This window comes from Manduca sexta, chromosome 17, assembly GCF_014839805.1.
Source record: "Manduca sexta isolate Smith_Timp_Sample1 chromosome 17, JHU_Msex_v1.0, whole genome shotgun sequence".
NCBI classification, from domain to species: Eukaryota; Metazoa; Arthropoda; class Insecta; order Lepidoptera; family Sphingidae; genus Manduca; species Manduca sexta.
Window position 1 is genome coordinate 14,822,424 of NC_051131.1, and position 19,401 is coordinate 14,841,824.

The 19,401-nt window shown below is 37.0% G+C and overlaps 1 protein-coding gene and 1 long non-coding RNA gene across 3 annotated transcripts; one reads left to right on the forward strand and one right to left on the reverse strand.

The window, feature by feature from the left end:
• Nucleotides 1–369: 369 nt before the first annotated feature.
• LOC115451988 lies at nt 370–19,005 on the reverse strand. Of its 2 annotated transcripts, none has more exons than XM_037439710.1 (5): nt 18,484–19,005; nt 14,710–14,940; nt 13,521–13,634; nt 7,479–7,797; nt 370–7,263 (listed from the first exon to the last, which is right to left on the reverse strand). In XM_037439710.1, exons 1-5 carry the CDS (start codon nt 18,619–18,621, stop codon nt 7,034–7,036), a joined length of 1,032 nt encoding a protein of 343 aa, XP_037295607.1. In that variant the 5' UTR covers nt 18,622–19,005; the 3' UTR covers nt 370–7,033. The 2 variants fall into 2 exon arrangements, with proteins under 2 accessions (XP_037295607.1, XP_030036272.2); XM_030180412.2 differs by having other exon boundaries at nt 14,710–14,955.
• On the forward strand, nt 16,430–18,602 carry LOC119189582. Its single transcript, XR_005112493.1, has 2 exons — nt 16,430–16,546; nt 18,472–18,602. It is a non-coding gene; the product is annotated as an uncharacterized LOC119189582 (long non-coding RNA).
• Nucleotides 19,006–19,401: the final 396 nt, after the last annotated feature.

The following is a 19,401-nucleotide window of genomic DNA, read 5'->3' on the forward strand; positions in this document are numbered from 1 at the left end:
ATATAGGTGAATAGATTAGCTGGGGCTTTTCCTATCCTGCACCTCCTCTGGTATACACTACGCCCATGCTTATGAGCGCTGACTTTGAAGGTTTGACTGAGTAAAAGGTAAATCCTAGGAATGGCGCCACGGGCAACTAGCATTCGGAACTGCAGTCATATTCATTCAGTAGATAGTACTCATTTAATTGCCATTTATTTGGGAGCATAGAGCGTGCCTTTTGTATTAAGACGGCTTATATACTTATGTGAAGAGTAGAATTTGCTCAAATGTTGTGAAACAGACCCTTAAGGTTGTCAAATGTAATTTTACCTCATTTTTGGCCATTTACTTTAAAAAGTATGTTCAGGGATAAATAAAAGCACATAGTTCGTATTCATAATCACCATTTAATAGAATTCTCACTTGTTAAGGATATGCGTATTTAAAAGCTGCGTTATATTGTAAAATGCGCTGTAGACGCGTCCAGCGGCCTCCGTACCTACTTACAAAGTACATGTGTCCAAAATTCATTGTACAGCACAGTGAAATATGAACATAATCAGTTCCAACTAAATGAGACATCGCACTCACTGTGCAACAATTTTAATTTGACATTTTACTTTTCAATAATTTTAAGCCATTGTCTTTTTATTATTTGTGGCTTTATCTTGTGGATATTGTAAAAAATAATTATTGTATACATTGTTTTAGAACTATAGTGCGTGCGCAAAATAAAATAGCGCATCTAAGGTTAACATAAAACAGAGCAAACAGCGGTATATGTAGTCAGATTACAAATATGTAGTAAAGATCATATAGAATTCAATTCATATTAAAAATGTCACATTTTCTTGTTTTTCTTTTTCTTATTTTAGATTACACGAAATAAAGGAAATTTACAAGATATTTCATAAAAAAAAATCTAGGCATAATATAAATAAATAGTGTATGAGTTATTCTTTCTGAGAATAATATAACTAGGCACCAGATTATGCAAATTATAAAGTTACCAATATTGTGAATATAAATACATGTAAGTAGAAATCATATTACAATCTACTAAACATTTTTAATGCATTACATTAATAAATCAGTACCTCATTCTTACACAGAAAATATCCGACGTAATCTTACTGTACATTGTTTCTATACATTCGAGGTAAAACAAAAAGCCTTAAAGATTACACGTATATCGCTTCGACAAGAAATAAATAACTAAGAATACAGAAAAACTATAATTTTTTATGACATTTTAATTTACCTACCAATTTCAACTATATCAGAGTATTTTTCAGAATATAAAACTATTCATAAAAAAATTGTGAATTATATTTTTTTCACATCACAATATTTGGAAAACGTCACAACGAAATCTTTTAACCAATTACATTCAATTTGACAAATTACATACGTTTGTCATCGTTTTTGTTGCATTTATATAATTTTGGATAAATTATAGATCCCAAAGGCGAATTATAATTGGATACAGATAGTACAATATGTCCAGCAAGAGCGTGCAAGCTATGCTGGTTATAGCAGTACATAAAGCACCATGAGACTTCTCAAATTCATGTTTTTTTTTCATAGGGTCACGTTAAACTGACCCCAAGAACAAGTGGAGTATGGTCCAAGATGACTACCCCTCGCCAGTCGACACCGTTGTGCCGGCCTGTGTGTATCCGGAACAGCTCCACATAATAATATAATAACGTTATGCAATGCATTGGGATTTAGTGTGCTGGTTGACGTTGCTATTCTTATCGGCAGGCGCCTAGCATCAAGTGAGTCACATTAAAAATATTCTGAACCCAAAATTATTTAAATGCAACTGTTTGCATGTAGGCATTGCAAAGCTGCCAAATTATACCATGTACTTAATTTCTATCAAAATAATCACTTCAGATTCAAAACTCCAATACATTTTAAGACTTGAAGTAATCTACGTTTTTATTCTTATTAGGTCTTTAGATTAATCAATGACTAGATTTTAAAATTATTACAACAATTTAAATACGCAAAATAACATCTATTCCCATGCTACATGAAACTTATTTTGCCAAATGACGATCCGAATGCAAACATAACTTCATTAAGTGAAAGACAAGACTGCCTTACATATGACGTGATATCACGTCACGCGCAAAACTGTCAAAAAATTCCCAACGAAACGCGAAGATATTTGTACATTATTACTATACACTACACGTATTTACAATACCAAAAAAAATCTCTACGCTTATTTCCATAACTCGCTAAGTAACAATGAGATCCACATGAAAACATTGACCGTGCCACTTGACATACAACTACAAAGTACACAATTATGGCAGTAAATATATTCTAATTGTTATCGACTAGCTTTGGCAGACACATCAGTGCAGGATCCGAGCGATGCAACCATTTGATATCAATTTTGTATGGACGTGATTACACGTCAGTCAGCTTCGATGCTAACAACCAGTTACAAGCCAATATTTGTTTATAATGACAGATATGGCACCGTTCGGAGACTGCACTATTGTAGACCGGCCAAACCTAATTGAGTCATATAGCATTTGGTTCTAAATTTAATTGTGTGGGTATATTACGCTACTATGGCTACTTTATTTTTCGTATGCCCTTGCTTTAACGTCTGCGAGGTTAGAGCAAAGGCCTCTTTAACCCTGCTTATACGAGTATACGTTGTCAGGGTTGTGGCTATTCCGAAAATGGAAACAAGGAAATAAAGTTTCCAAAAATATACAAAGCATAGAATAGTCATCCAATTATTATTTTAATATAAATTACTACTAAGATGACGAGACTTCTAGAGAAAGTAAGTATAAAATATGAGTTTAACAAAACGATAAACATTTAAACTTCGACATCACAATAATGAGAAATTTCCTAACTTTTATGCACGATTATTTGTCTTCAAAATAGTTTTACCTGCATTAGAATAACATTATTATAATGACCATGATTTTTACCTTTTGAAAGTTTATTGCTTCGTTTCTATTTTCGGCAGAGCTACCAGGCTGTTGCCTGCATTTATGGAACACGAAGCACCGGTAAGTGCAGTTGGTTATACATTTAAATTATCGCGTGCAATATTCCATCGAGAGTATCGAGCTGCCCTGCATTAAGCATACAAATCATAGCTTATATACACTGCAAGCGAATGGTATAGCAAATGCGTGTTAACCTATATACAAATGCGGCTAAGTATGTATACAGTGTATAGTGTAAAGCGTTTGGTGACACGACAATTAGCACATATTTTAGAAAATAGTCATTCGTGCTTAGAGTTGCTTGTGAGTGACTTATCAGATATCTTACAATTAGTTTGAAAATATTTAAATAATTTTTTGTACTATATTTTAAAGATAAATCATAATCAAGTTTATATATGGACGAAGGAAATTTGTCAGATATAGGTCAAAGAGCGTGAGTACATTTGTTAGTAAATATATTTCATTTGCTTTTGTATTGAATAATATCGTCAAAACTGTAGCGTAGGCGTTTGTAATGTATAAGCGAAGAAAAAACGTATCATTACGTCGTATGCAACTCAGTCACCAACAAAGCTCCGCACGAGCACGCGGGGACGCACACACACGCACGGGCACACGCACACAAACTAACATAATACTTAAATATATCACATTTTACTAAACATAACGTAACTAATTGTATAAATACGAAAACAAATATAAAACGGTCATTGTTCAATGATATTCGATTCACAACCTTTCGGTACAAGCGTGGAATACACTGCCCGGAGGAAATATTTGTGGATACCTATGTATCTGTATTATGTCATCTTGGCCGCAGATACTTCCAAAGGGCAGCAGAATAGCTAACACTAAACTCCAATAAAATATTTTTCAAAGAACTTGTAGACTACGACAGCATTGCTCTTTCAATTTTTAAAAGCTACCAAATTATTTATATATTGTGATTCAGTATAAGATAAAAAGAATTCAAAATTGCATCTATTAAAACTATTATTACTATGAAAGCTGATGGTAATTGATGATAATATTGACCAAAATATGTGCAGCCTACAAGTTTTAATGAAAAATACTGTAGACCAAAACTGTCGCACAGTATTCAGCACTGTCTGGACGTGTATTGACGTTCAACATTCGTGGACAGAGTTGGCCGAGTTATAACGTGTTATATAAAACAAACATTGTCACACAGCAAATAGATTTGCAAACTGCGATCTATATAATCATTTTATTCCATAGATGTTTACAACAGTAATGACAATTATAAAATCTTAAATATCGATATTGTCAATGTTTAACTGTTCACAATAACACCAAACGAATTTATACTGTAACAATAAATTTCGTGTTAATATTAAAAAAAATCTATCCGCTGATGTGACCAAAATAAATTGCATTTTAAAGGAACAAGTTCCATTATAAAATAAATAAATACAATATGTAATGCCGCCTCTATTCTAAACAGAAGCTAATAAAATTGTCTTTAAGGTCTTTTTTATTCCAATATCACACAAACACAAGCCGGGTTCGACACAAAGCATTGTAATTTTAATAAAACAGGGGCGCTGACTACATTATTATTACAAATTGTTCATTTGAACTGGGTATTTTAAAGAAAAATATATGCGAGTATCTTCAAACACAACAAAGATATAAGAACTTTTTGTTAACAAATAGACAGACACACTTTAATGACATCGCCTTCAATCTGCCATCACTCTGATCTATTTCTGTGTTACGCGAAGACAAAACCCACTTACAGATACTTTATAAACAATTCTTTTGAGACTAATAGCTTCATCAATAGGGCAGTTTCCTATGTTTGATTTGGTTTATTATTTTATATGTAACAGAAAATAATATAGAAAATAATAATAAAAAGCAATTCTTCTGTGAAGTCAGCATCAAAATTGGTTGAAAAATAAAGCAATTACTCATATTTGAAATATTGTAGTGAGTAAAAGCGGTGGCGTGGTGCGGTTATCGTTGTACCTCTTTCTCACGCACGCAGCGTCAAGGCCGATGCTACTAGGTGACGTCACAGTTTGCTATTACTGTATATGACAACTAGCCCTTCCACCAAATTTCAAAGCTTTATAACTTATTTATTATTGCATGGATTTTGAGAATTCTTTTTCCATTACATTTTGGATAACATATATTTCTGATGAATGTTTTTTTTTAATATTAAATTACGCTATTGAATTTTAAAAACTTATGATATCCTAAAACCTTGTTTGAATAATTGTCGATATTGATAATTTATTTATTTTGCTAAAATTATATAGCTTTCAGTCAACACCCCTGTGAGAAGATCGATTCGAATTGTACATATACATTAAATGTTAATAAAATTAAAATAAATTAATAATACTATCTACATTCGTCTGTTGAACACAAAAAACAGCTAATAAAGCTGGCGATACGGCAAATATAAATTTGCGTAATAACAGACCCTTCATTTGAGTTTGCCACTAGGCAACATTTAACAGGCAATACAAGTTTGCCAATGTGGTCGTATTGTCGCTTATTATGTACTTGTTCAGTAAAAGACGTTGATTATTGTGTTAATATGTTGCTCACAAATGACGCGCCTCAACTGTTGCCAAGTAAATTAAGTCTTTCGGGTGGGTCATCGGATGCAAACACTTCTTAGTGTGACCAGTATTATAATATGAAATTACTAACCATTTAAGCTAAAAATATACAGTTGTTAAGCCTCATATACACCGTTAAATATTTCTCGTAATACAGAGAAAAAAATCTCGTTTGCCAGAGCGCATCTGGCTTTCTCTTGTTTACTCTTAAATTTGATTAATTGATGAAAGAGGTCTGCCAGTTTCATCATGTAGAAGCACAAAAACATTGGTTACATTCTAAATGACGGGGCTGTCAGACCGCTTGCTAGTGGTGAGGGCCGCGCTGTCGTATAAATAGCGGCAACACTTTTAAATCTTGAAATAACGAAGTAACGCATTGGGTCGAGCTTTTCCCTCTTTATTATAATGCTTTAATGCCTGTCAAAAAGTTTCAAAATGCTCCTTCTTAGATACGAGAATTTTTGCGCCGCTTTGCGAGAAACTCTTGTGTAACATACCTTAAATAGTAATTATTTTAAGTCAAGCTGTGATTTATAACATATTTCAATATAATTTGACTTGTATTTTATTTCACAAAACGTTCTTATAAATATATAATTCCAACTTTGCTTCTTTCGCGAAGTTAGTTAAATAGTGGCGGTTCTTGGAGTTGATTACGATTATAGTAGGAACCCATTTTTGTTTCTCGATTAAGTAGAGTCTACACTGGTGTTTGCAAACGCAAAATCTTTCGTCTCATATAATTCAATATCTACCAAAACGTGATCTCGTTCCTTATTATACTATCGACCCGGTTTGTATATAGACCTGGATTGGAAGTGCGGCAAATATGTAACTATTTCGTTGTTATAAAAAGAGTGGTTCACTTTGTTGACTTGTGTGTCAGAACCGCCACTGAATCATTATAGCTGCCTCGTTCAATTGACTTATTGATTCCAAACACCACCAAACATGGTGTTTCATTTAAACATGTGTACAAAAACTTGTATACATTGCAATATCTATGTGTTTTGATGTTTTTTTTTCAACATTTATGGCCTTTGAATGATATTGATTATGAGTAAATACAAGAAATACTCGAGAGTTCCGCTTCTGATGAGCGCATGTGGGTATCAAGAAATATTTGCGAATTATATAAATATACATCTCGATTTAGAATTCATGCCCACAGTACGCACGCACAGGGGCTGTCCCAAAATATACCTAATAAAAAGCAGATATCTGCTATTTTATTCGGTATTGGATACATACATGTGTAAATAATAATTACAATAAATATTTTGCTCATACTAGTGTGCTGTTGATGTTATCTATGTATATCTACAGACTCAGAATTACAAAATAAATGAGGAATTTATCAAGGATTGTCTGTTAATAAGATTAATAGTACATCATTAATCATAATAATTAGCTACTAACCGTTTTCGGCTAAGCGTATGTACCGAGCGTCAGGTGCGGTCAGCCGTCGGCGCGAGAGCGCTCGGTGTGGTTGGCGGGGGCGGCGGCGGCGGGGGCGGCGGGGGCGGGCTCGCGGCGCCAGTGCGCGCGCCCGCGCTCCGCGTACTGCGCCTCCTCGAACCCAGAGCGCAGCCCCAGCACGATGCTCAGCGCCGACGCGTCCTGTCCGTGGCACCCCGAGTACCGGTACTGCGGCTTCTTGTCGAACTTGCATCCGGCTGACTGCGCACCTGGAACATTAAACATACAACATTCATATAAAGATTTGTATACTTGTGTCAGGCACATCGTTTTATCTGAAGTTTAAATGTAGTAATAAAAAGTAATTTTTTTAGTAATAAGTGTTAAAATATACATTAGTATTGCTTTGTTACTTTGTCGAGTGTATAATTTATTAGAATTATTACGAGTGGTGAATGGAAAGAGAAACATTCGCAAGACTTACCAATGGGCATGATACAGTCCTGCGTGAGTGCGCACTGTATCCAGAGCCGCATGACGTCGCCGACGGCGCTGGAGTTGGCGACGATGAGGTGCTCGGCGTCGATCATCTGCACGAAGAGGAAGTCGTCGATGGCGGCGTGCAGGTAGTGGAACATGCGCGGGTGCGTGAGCGAGGTGACGGCGGCGCGGCGCGGCCACGCGCGCACGCCCAGCGGCGACGCCAGCGCGCGCGCCCACACGCGGCCCAGCGCGCGCGCCGGCCCCGCCCACCGCTGCGACACCTCGCAGAATATCACGCCGCCCACGCGGCTCAGCGCGTGCTGCGATACACGTCAACACTAAATCTCACTAACACTCTTAGTAGGGTATTAATAAATATATTTTACTATTTACTGATAACCACTTATATTTATAAATTGTATGCAAAATTTTGTCGTTTGAAATTCTCAATCTGGGCCGATATCGGATCCACTATAATTATTAGAATTAGGGGTCTTACATCTAATATTTTAATATGATGAGCGCCGTGCATTGCAACTTTAATTATGGATTTAATTATGTACAAAAAACGAATTGCCCGTGTCTCATTATCTGTCGTCGGTGCAGTCAGCCTCAACAGAAACCCTATGATCAATCTTTTTTTCTTCTCTAAAATAATAAAGGGTTTAATATTTGTCTATTTTAGATAAAGAAAACAATATTTCGTTTATATGTATCTAAATGAATAGAAACGTTTTGAATTTGTTCAGCTACTTCCTGACTGACAGCAAATAAACAATGTCATCGTGATATAAAGAGACATAATATAATATTTACAAAATATAATAATCATACTTTGTTTAATTAAAATTATAAGCATATTCAAATAAACAAAAAAATTGTCTCCTCAGCTCAACCCGACGCAATTTTTCCAGTATCACAACATAAAAAAATCTATATCAGACGACAAACAGCTGCTACATGCATCATAAAAAGTCAACATGTCACGCCAAACAAATTACGAAGATTAAACATAACCACACGGCACGCAGTTATAACGCTGAATTCCTTTGATGATCGAGAATAATTGCGGAAATGACGTCAGCAAATAAAAAACATTCTGGCACCAACGTCGTCTGCAGCACTAGCCACGAGACACTAGCTTTAGCCTAGTATTTAACTAAAAACTGAACCCATTATAACGTTTATTAGGGTTGTCCCTAAAACCTATAATAAATTAATTCATTTAAGTATCAAAAGATATTGTTCGGATTTTATCGCTGTTTCTTATATCATAATTTTCTCCCGACGTTTCAAAGTGTGAATGTAACACATTTTTTCATCTATTCTTGCTAAATGCCATAAACATCATCTACGAGTATATAAGCACTAAGGCTAACATAGAGCAAACGCTCCGAGCCACCCGCCTTGAAGTCAGACAGGACAGCCCTCGATAGATCTATCATCAACCTTCTAGTTCCATTAACAGACTCGTAAGGATGGCCATAAGCAATCGTGCTGCATACTTCGCAAGCCAAGTGCGCGAAGATACGGGGCGGTGTCGATCTACGGGTTTGTAGGTCGCCACTCACCACCCAGACGTGCCGACACACCCAAACACACAAATTGACACGCCGACACTCCTGTCAAACATACTATTTGACTCACTGCGGCTGTGGACACTTGCGTAACTACTCGCCATTTATCGATTATGTATTTTCGGAAGTATTAATCGTTATTTCTTTTCTAATTTAGATGTTTGAATTAATTATTCGATTTTTAAAACGTGTCTAAAACTAAATATATTAATTATTTCTTTTTATACCAAACATTGTTCGAATATCCGGTTAATATAATAAGCTTGCCAAACATATTGCAAAAGATAATAATAATAATATCAGCCCTGTAAAATAATAATAATAAGCCCGCAGGGGCGGCTTTGTGACGAGCCGACGGTGAGTGGCGATACCGCGTTCCCTGATTCCGCGGGGGCTAAATGAAACCCCCTGATCCTTGGCTCGCCTTAACTGGCCGGCTAGGGGTGGAAGTCGCAAGAGCTAAAAACCTCAGCTCCAGGGTGGAAGTGCTCAATCTGCGTAATAACGAGGAAACCCGCTCCGGGACGCGACAGCGACCCGCGATGGTGAAATCGGTGCACACCTCTCGAAACCCTTAAGCCACCCACACCGGTGTTGCGTCCTTGGCTTACGCCACTTATGGGATGCCCATCTAGTGGGGGGCAAGTCACCATCTGCCTTGAATACATAAGATTGAGACATTTTACTTGGCAGGCGTCCCGTTGTCTCAATCAATAGCCCAGCAACCAGTCCAGCTAGATCCCATCCATAGACCCAGTATAATTCCCATCTTTTCTGCAATAGTCCCAGCACATTGCAAGCGCTGTCTTTGGCTGTATTTCCTCCATAAGTACAGATAGAGAGAGTACTCGCAAGGTGTAAAAACCCCAACTAGAGTAATGTATCTTAAAGGAGCCTTTACGTGTTGGATCCATGTACGCACGCAAGCCTTCCAAAAGGTCCGGCCTTTATGCCGTGATATCCCGCAGGAAAGATACAACATAATAATAATAAATCAGTATATATACAAGATCACTTGCCCACTGCTGAGCACGGGCCTCCTCTACTACTGAGAGGGATTAGGCCTTAGTCCACCACGCTGGCCTAGTGCGGATTGGTAGACTTCACACACCTTCGAAATTCCTATAGAGAACTTCTCAGATGTGCAGGTTTCCTCACGATGTTTTCCTTCAACGTTAAAGTGAACGATAAATTCACAAAGAATACTAATAATATTGCAGAAGATACGACTTAAATATTAAAACCAGCCGCATGCTTGACTTGACTCCCACAAAAATATGGTATACCAGGCAAATCGCGTTAGAATTACCCATACAGTGTTTCTTAACTTGGCTATAGAAATCTGAACCATCGCTCATGTAATAAAAGGTCCGTCGGTGGTTATACTGTTTATGAAGGTTTTAATATCAAGAGCTGATTACATAACGCAATAACTTATACACGTAAATATTACCTAGAAAAGTTTCAGGTCTTGCCTCAGATAAGATTAACGTTGTGCATATAGTGTGAAAGGAAGTGTCTATAACTTGGATAGACATAGGTACGCTACACATAAGCTCACGCATTTACCCCTGGAGAGTTAAGCAGACACATAAGTAGTGCAGCCTCACTTTACCGAGTTTGTATCCCACAAGATATTGTTATTGGGAGAGCTAGTTTATTGCCATATCCAGTAACCGCCTTGAGGGATGAATTCCAAAACTCTTCGTCAAAAGCTCATAGCACTAGAACCCTCTGCTCTAAATCTTTTATTTGTCAATCATTATTAACAACTTAGTTAAGTCAAAAATTACGATTTACTCCCTTAATATGTGTATATTATTTCGCCAACCAGGCGTTAGTTCCGATAAGGTGTTAATAGACAGGCCGGTAATCAAAGCGTCGAGTGTTCGTACATTATCTGGAGCTCTGGCAGACAAATGGCGCGCTCGGAGCGATACCACGAGCGTATCAACACGAAACAAAATAGATTACGACAATAACTGTACTGTGCAAAGCAACGACTTTCGCAAAATTACATTTCCTACCTAGAACAAAACGTCTGGAGCACTCCAAATAACATACACATAATCTTTTCATGTATAGATACTTATTTAAAATTTTATAAATTTTTTTTAGTACTAAATATTATGATCTTGGGGAAGTGACCGTACTGCACCTTCTAGTAAGCGCGATGGGGTCCAGATACAGTGTTGACTGACGGCAAATGATTTTCTCTCGCCTATCGATACAATCATGCCTTGTCTTTGTATAATGTACTTGTTTCGAGCCAGATATACAAATATAGGGTCTGAGTTCGGAAAGCGACACACTAACGTGGGCAACTATAGGGGTTTTTTACGCCCTACGGTCCCTACCCGGGCGGATACAAAATATATCCTACGACTAGCAAATGTTACAACTGTTTTAGTAGTACGGATGCGACTACAGACCAATAGTAACGCTACAAACGTGATACGACGTATCGTCAATGGCGCTCGATGCAGATAAACGTGTTTGCAGTGAAGCGAGCGTAAGTCTGTGTCAACAACGTGTGTGCCGAGATTAGAGCTTCCTTATGTTTGCCGTTCGCTCCAGTGTACAATGATATTTACACTACGGATTACTACTTGTAATATGTGGCCGAGTGTCTGTAGAAGATTGGGAAACAACGGGATCATCCGATGATAAACCGTTTTTACATATTTATGTACGAACCACGAACCCGTTGTCTCTTATTAACCGACTTCAAAAAAAGGAGGAGGTTATCAATTCGATGTGAATATTTTTTTTTTGTTATTCTATGTTTGTTACCACAGAACTCGCTCATTTATGAACCGATTTGTTTAGCAATACATATCATATACATAGACATATCGAACTGAAAGAAAGAACTCGCATCTTTTTTCACATTTTTCACGGACTCAAACGCGACTATACCACTGCGATTGTCGAATTGTAAAGAACTCCTTCCACTTCCTCGCACCAGTAACCATACTCTGCTAGTAAGTATCTTACCCCGACTCGCCCGAGCACGTCATGTTGCGCTACGCTTCCGACCCGCGTAAATTGCACCCACTTGACCCACGGTTATTTTAACCGGCTATATAATTCAATTAGGTATCATTAGCATTAATTAGCATAGCGATTAACGCGCTAATTACTGCCACGGTGCTACTAAATGCTATGCGAACGTAATAGTGGCATCATGACATTATGTCTCATTTTCCCTTGAGTAACTATAAGGGGGCCTTCAAATCCAATCAGACTGCAGCGTGACCGCGGCTAGGTAAATCCATAACAATTGCCAAAACACAAACGACGCTAAAGTAAAAGACCTAAGGGCGCATTCAACTTGCTAGCAGGAGCACAGACAAGGCACTAAACCAATAAGAGAAAACGTCATAACCCATAGGGATAGATCAAAACATTTCACCGAAGATAATTGCTGGTCATTAAGCTATTTTTTATAACGGTAACGTGTTTAAAACAGATTTAAACCTTGCCTGTTAAAATGGTAAGCGGAATTCCGCTTGGCAGACCCTAAATGCGTAGATATTTCATCGTTTCCAAATCCCCTTGGCTGATGTACGGTCACGCCTGAGCCGCACGTAGCTCCGAATGGGTTTTGGAATAAATATTTAAGTTACAAACAAAAATTTTGTTCATAAATTCCAGTAAAAACGACGTTTTATTGTTGACGCCACGTGCCGCTTACATTTCGAGCGTACTTACTAGGGTTGCCATCATAATATTGAAAACAAAAGCTTATATATTATTGCAAATTGGAATAGGCAATATTTTCACCACAAACGACCCCCAGATTTGAAATTCCTACTTAACCGTCTCTAGAATCCCTCTTATCACCTCCGAAACATGTTTATCTATATTTTTGGCAAGCAATCATAAAACTTTGCCGTCCCTGTCCAACCTAGTAAATCCTCTGCCCCTGCATCTCAAACGTATCACGACTGAATCCCATACATTACACATAATGGACACCCTCATCAGGCGACGCACGCGCAGAGTGCCGACCTCGCACACTCGGCAAACAGGAAGCTACGCGGTCGCGCTGTATTTGGCAGAACGCGTCACTTATTTGTTAACCGGGCTTGTATTTTGGATAGTTTATGGATACTTGGATAAATACGACAGGTTATGCACAAGAACGAACACTGATGTATTGTTTTTAAGACCATGAGGAAAATATTATACCAAATTGTTTTCAAACAACCTGTACCCATTGTGACGCTATTGCCGACAATTACCTAAACCTATATTACGTGTAAATAATACACCTAATACTTAATATTCATTCCCTTCCTATATAAGACGATTCCAGTTGTATCGTGAATCCGTGATAGTCCATGGCAGGTAGTCATTTATTAAATAATCCACAGCGCATTCGCCGGAATGGTCGGTTATTGATGTGTTTTGATATTTCGCCATCACCTTTTTCAGTTGCCTTTTCAATAAGTTGGCAGTACCTGTATGATGAGCGGCCTGAACGCGTGGATGCTCTCGTCGGCCACGTGCGACGGGAACGCCTCCAGGTCGAAGTCGATAATGGCGCACTTGGAGGAGTTGCAGTAGTTTGATACCTGCAAACATACACAATACATGTCGCTGGTTGGCCATTCAAGACATGTTCTGCCTTTCGGTTCACGTATGTGGCTCAATACCTATTAAGCAATTTGGCAGTTATAAGTAGAATGCAAATTGTGAATACTAGAGTTTCTGATACGCAACAAATTCCATCGAATAAATATAATAATGAAATGGAAAGAACAGATGGTTATAGTACAAGTTGCGTCTATAAGCTTCAATTGTCTTCGTGTTTACGTCCGTGTTGTGACTTACCGTCATTTCGGACAATAATCTAGTCTCGAGTAAACATGTCCATTGTATCATAAACATATTTTTGATAGAGGGAATGGATCTGGAGACCTCGACTGTTTACACAGCGGAAGCATTCCGCAATACCAATCTGGCATTCACTTGTTTAAAATATCAGTTACCACCTGTCCAGTCACCACAGACAGGCCATATCAGAACATTTGAGGCAAATAACAATGATATTCATTAGCAGACTTCCATTACCTAACTACGATCATTGTATTTTTTGTGACTGAATCATTAAGTGGTATGTATGACTAATCTTATACAACAACGTAGTAATTTACTATTACTGACTGTATATACATCAACTTATTAAGTAATTGTGGTTGCGTTGTTAATTTTAAAGAGGCGGGATGAGGAGGAAGGAAAATCCTGCGAAGGTTGCGGTTGCATGCATTTGCGCACCCTGCGACCTGCGATATTAGGGAATGAGAGTCGAATGGCGGGGTTTTAGTCGGTAGGACGGTTTATACCGGCGAGTCCGGCAGAAATCCGTAAACGGATTTCCCCGTGTTAAAAAACACAGGGTTCCAGCAAATACACCGAACGTAGTAAAGCCACTTCACTCTGGCTCTCTGTAAGATAATGGTACAGCTCAAGTCGACAGCGTTATTTTAAAAAGTGACCACATTGGCTACTTAATGGCATTATATTAGACGGCTTTTAAGATGCGATTGAATAGCTATATGAGTTTGTCTATTTTCTGCCACGCAATGTCTTCATCTGTGCCAGAAATAGGATAATGAAAATAACAGTGTTTAAAAACTGTGCACTCACCACAGCCAAGGAATACGGTTTTAACCCTATATTGTACAGCAGCAGCGTGTAGGGTAGGTGTGCGGCGGCACGCACAAAGCCGACGGCGGGCGCGTGCGCATCGCCGCGCGCATACGTCACGAGCGCGGGCACGGTGGTGTTGTGCCACGGCTCCGCGCCCGCCAATCCCACCAGCCGCTCGTACCGCTCCTCCTGCACCAGGATGCTCTCCTCCACATCGCGCAGGTTCTCCTGCGCCAGAGACACCTGTTTTGTTTTTATGTATGTTAACATATCTGTTAGTCAATGTAAATATAACAGTGGAAATGGAATTAGCCGGCCAGAAGTTAGTTTCTTCATAATGATTTCTTAAAAAACCGCGATAAAATCCGTTTAAATAGTTTTTAGTTTTTATTTCAATGTTAGTTTCTTCACTTTGTTCTTAGCTACATCGCATCTGAATGAGGCCTGCAGGCCACACTTAGGTTTGAGGCCTATTATGGCGTGAAATAACTTCCGACTGGCCAAATTAAAACCGTAAAAAATATAATGTAAGCGATGATTATCTACTCGAAGTAGGCGCTTAAACCCTTTCAATCCGAACCCTTCACTCTCTCTTCTACACAAAATTATGCAAATAAATTATGGCTGACTTATATGACTACACCGATCATATTATATTCTCATATAAAATCAATTAATAATTGTCATCAAATCAACGGATGAAATCAACTAGTTTTTAAATAAGTTAGTTTTATTGATAGTGTTAAGAAACAGTTTCAATAACGAAAACGACTAGTTTCGGTGTTACAGTGGGCATTCCGAGTGACGCCCAAGGCTCAGATCATAAAAAAGGCGCCAGGGACCCTAGATTGCGCCACGGGCATCGACTTAAACATGACCATCGCAATAAATATTTGCTAACAATTATATTTTTATGACTTTAAAAAAGGAAGGCCGGAAAAGGGGTCTTTTTTGCATGGGGCGAAACCCGAATGGCTAAACCTGGCCCTGATTGTAACGAGAGCAAGTTACCGGAATTAAAATTAGCCAATGTGTCGCGTCAAATATCACCAAAACCTGTTCAACTGTCTCTGAATTTACTGGTAACAAACGTCCAAATAGTTTTCACAAATTTCCACATTTATATTAATAAGAAGTAAGATACAAAGTTTTTCAACATTTTTGGTTATGGGCTCCGATCAAGTGATTTTAATTTGATTACCAGGCGATGTGGCTGGTTAACCCGTCTCCCACCTATTCTCCGCGCCTGCCTCGTGCACACTTAACTCTCAAACCGAGAGTTCCGTGAAATGAACTCTACTCTTCGACCTTAACCCGTCGCCATGCGCTCTTGTTATATGAAACAGTTTTTATGCTTCTCTACGGCCTTGATGTAACGAACATGATTTATGCGTTGTTACACATTTTTTGTCAACAACACGACATGCCGGATTGAACGAGACGTATTTTACGACGATAACCATCGGCGGCCTTGTTCTCACGGTTATAATTTAATTATAACAATGTTAGTAGATAAAATAGTCTGTTCACAATGGCCATATATCCTGGAAAATAGAATGTTGAAATAAAATTACCTTTTCCAGAAGGTAGACTCTACATAAAAGTATATATATCGGCGCAAGATTCCCGTCTGACAGCTCGCATGAAGAAATTCTACTTTTTACAATTATTTGCAAATACGGCGGTAGTCTGATATAAAAATTGCTTACTATAACCTGTGAAAGGGTTGTTTGCTGTCATCGGGAGCATTGCTCATTGCTGACAAAGCTCGACCAGTGAGCATCTCTGCCACCTGGTATTCATAAAAGCCGTAACGCTGACATTATCGCTGTTTGTAAGTAAAATATAAGTTTATTTGATTCGGGAAAATTTAAGTTAAATTTCATACCCCTTATACCGAAATTTAAAGGATTAAATTTTGTTGATTTTTTACAGGATTATAAGCATTATTTATGTGTTAGAATTTATATGACAAATATTTAATATAAGTAAAGAACAAAAATGAATCAAATAGTCTATTCCTATCGTCTAACAAAGGCACAGTTTCAAGGCTTTCCGAAGTTTTAGTCTCTAAAAGGGTAGACAAATAGCTATAGGTAGGTATAAATGGATATCATAATAATGAGTCGCCTTATATGTCACCTCATTGTGACACCTAAGTGAGGCTATTCTAATCTTTATTTTCGACAGATTACCACGTTGATTTTCTGCAAGGCACTACACGGTAGTATTATTGTTAGTGATGAAACTTTAGCCATTAGTCCTAATCTTTCCTCTTTAGTGTATACACATTAATTGTCCAATTCCAGACAATTTTTGCGATTGTGCGGTTGTTACTTGTTAGTTTGTCAGGTTGTTAACCTGTCATGTAACTCATTATTACGAAATTTACTTTTATACAATAATAAAAGCGATTGTGGAAGTAATAATTATATTAAAACAAGTTTTATAAATTAATCAATACATTGACCATGACATTTATTCTGTTATTCTGTTCAGTAAAAACAAATATTAGTATGCATATTGCATACATTTGTGTATATAATAGTACAGTATGGATTTAATTTTTTTTTCATAAAATATTTTGGGTGAGCAAAAAATATTGATTAGACATCTAGGTATTTGGGAGTCATAGTCCAAATTATTCTTGGTTACTGCACTACAAGTAAAGTCTAGACAGACTCAATATACAACTAAGTCAAAAAATGTCTACTACTGTCTTCAAAGTAATGTTACATGGAAATAAAACCAGGGAAGCTGGAAAAAGTAGTTGTGTGCAAATAATTACAAACATATTGGTTTAAAACCTCATAAAGTTAAAAATAACTATCAACTAAACTGAGTGAATTCATTCCCAATAGTTCTACAATAAAAACAGCAATCATTGTGAGTCATTAACTATTGTTATAGAATGGAAATAACAAGTTGATAACAGATTCACACCATTGTATTGTGGCATTCATCAAGATGAATCTTATTGCTCTTAACTTATTACACTGCTTTGTTTTTATTTATCTTCAAGATGGTTTATTGTTACAAATATGTCAGTACATAATTATAATATACATACATCTCAAAGGTAAAAGTTTTTTTACAGTTTATAATGTTTTGGTAACAATGCAGTTGATAAATGATGTATTTTTTTAAATTAAGTTTGGAAAATATTTTTTAAGAAGTAACAAAAATATTGATGGTGTATAAACAGACCAGCCCTCACATTTTCATAATAGGCGATTGTGGAGTTTATTTAAACTTCTACTAATACTCACAATAAACATATAGTGAATGTTGTCTATAAGGGATTTTTGATCTGACATTAAGACATTTTTTGTGACATACAAACATTAACCGTTATGTTAAATGGAAAGAACATGCAACATGTTGTTGCACAACTAATATATTAATAGTTATTAATTAGGTTGATATCACATAACATGTGTTAGATGAACCGTTCCCTTGTGAACTAAGATCAATACATTGAATTATTATAATGTTGTTTCCTTACATTGAGTTACATTAATTATTATTACAACAATAATTTGATACCTAATTAGTTTAAAGCTAAAACTAGTAAAATATATATAAAATATACAATCAACTGATATACAAAATATTTTAATGTATTGGTACAGTACTGATAGTGAATGGTGTCAATGTCCTACACTTACAAAATATTTAAAATGCCACGGCGCATTATTTGGCGCCACTTCTCCGACCGGTGCCAATCCTATTAAACAAGTGTAAATATTTCAAATACAGAAATCAAAATACCTGGAAGTCCTTTATGTGCTGGTGGGTCTGCGAGACGATGCTCTGGATCGACTGCGGCGGCTGAGAGTGGAACACTATCAGGAATATGCTTATTGCAAATACAGATGTTGAGAACACAAGAAAACTTTTTGTTTTCATTTTGTACACATTATCGTAATATCGCACTCACTCCTGACATTATACCACCGCTACAGTCCTAAGCCAAGTGTTACCGGGTCACACTGTTACGCCTACATCATATTTTAATTGTTCTTTCATAAAATAAAAGAAATCAATATCAATGACACGAACATCGCAAGCAACACGCATCCGTCGTTATATACGCATCGTGCCGCGCCGGTAGCGTATATTATTGCTATTAGTATAAAACAATATTTTATTATTAAATCGACAAATACCTTAAAAATGGTATAATTTATTTCATTACTGTATTATTTGAAAATTTATTATCTGGAAACTGAGAACGCGTCCACTTCGATCGTTAATCGTTTTGCGGCTGTTTGACAGTTGTCAACTGTCTGTCAAATGTCAATGTGATAACAGTGATGAATTTACAGGCAAGTGGCAACCACAGACATTTTTCTTGTAGTGAATTTTCCGTACAAGACAACATATCGGGATTTTGCTAAAATTTGTGTCATAGGTTACAATCTTGATAAGAAAACTAATAAACTGTTTTCCAAAACTGTAAATAGAAGGAAGTATAATTATGCTTTAATTAATAGATTTATTGCAGAATATGATTTTTTTTACAGAAACATCAGTAAAAAAATATTTCTTTTATGAGATTTATATATATGAAACTCAACATCTCTCAAAAAGGATGGTGTTGAAAACCACAAGGATATTTTCGATTTCAAACTATTTCGAGTTAAACAATTTCTCGTGTTCACGTCACTAACGTAAACTGTCATTTGT

What these genes read in the sequence shown, in the direction of transcription:
- LOC115451988 (XM_030180412.2), bottom strand. Translation starts at nt 18,621, where the DNA reads ATGAAAACAAAAAGTTTTCTTGTGTTCTCAACATCTGTATTTGCAATA. An exon ending in AACCGTATTCCTTGGCTGTG is followed by an intron (nt 13,635 to 14,709) that starts GTGAGTGCACAG and finishes GTATGTTTGCAG; the next exon opens with GTATCAAACTACTGCAACTC. An exon ending in GGACTGTATCATGCCCATTG is followed by an intron (nt 7,264 to 7,478) that starts GTAAGTCTTGCG and finishes TTAATGTTCCAG; the next exon opens with GTGCGCAGTCAGCCGGATGC.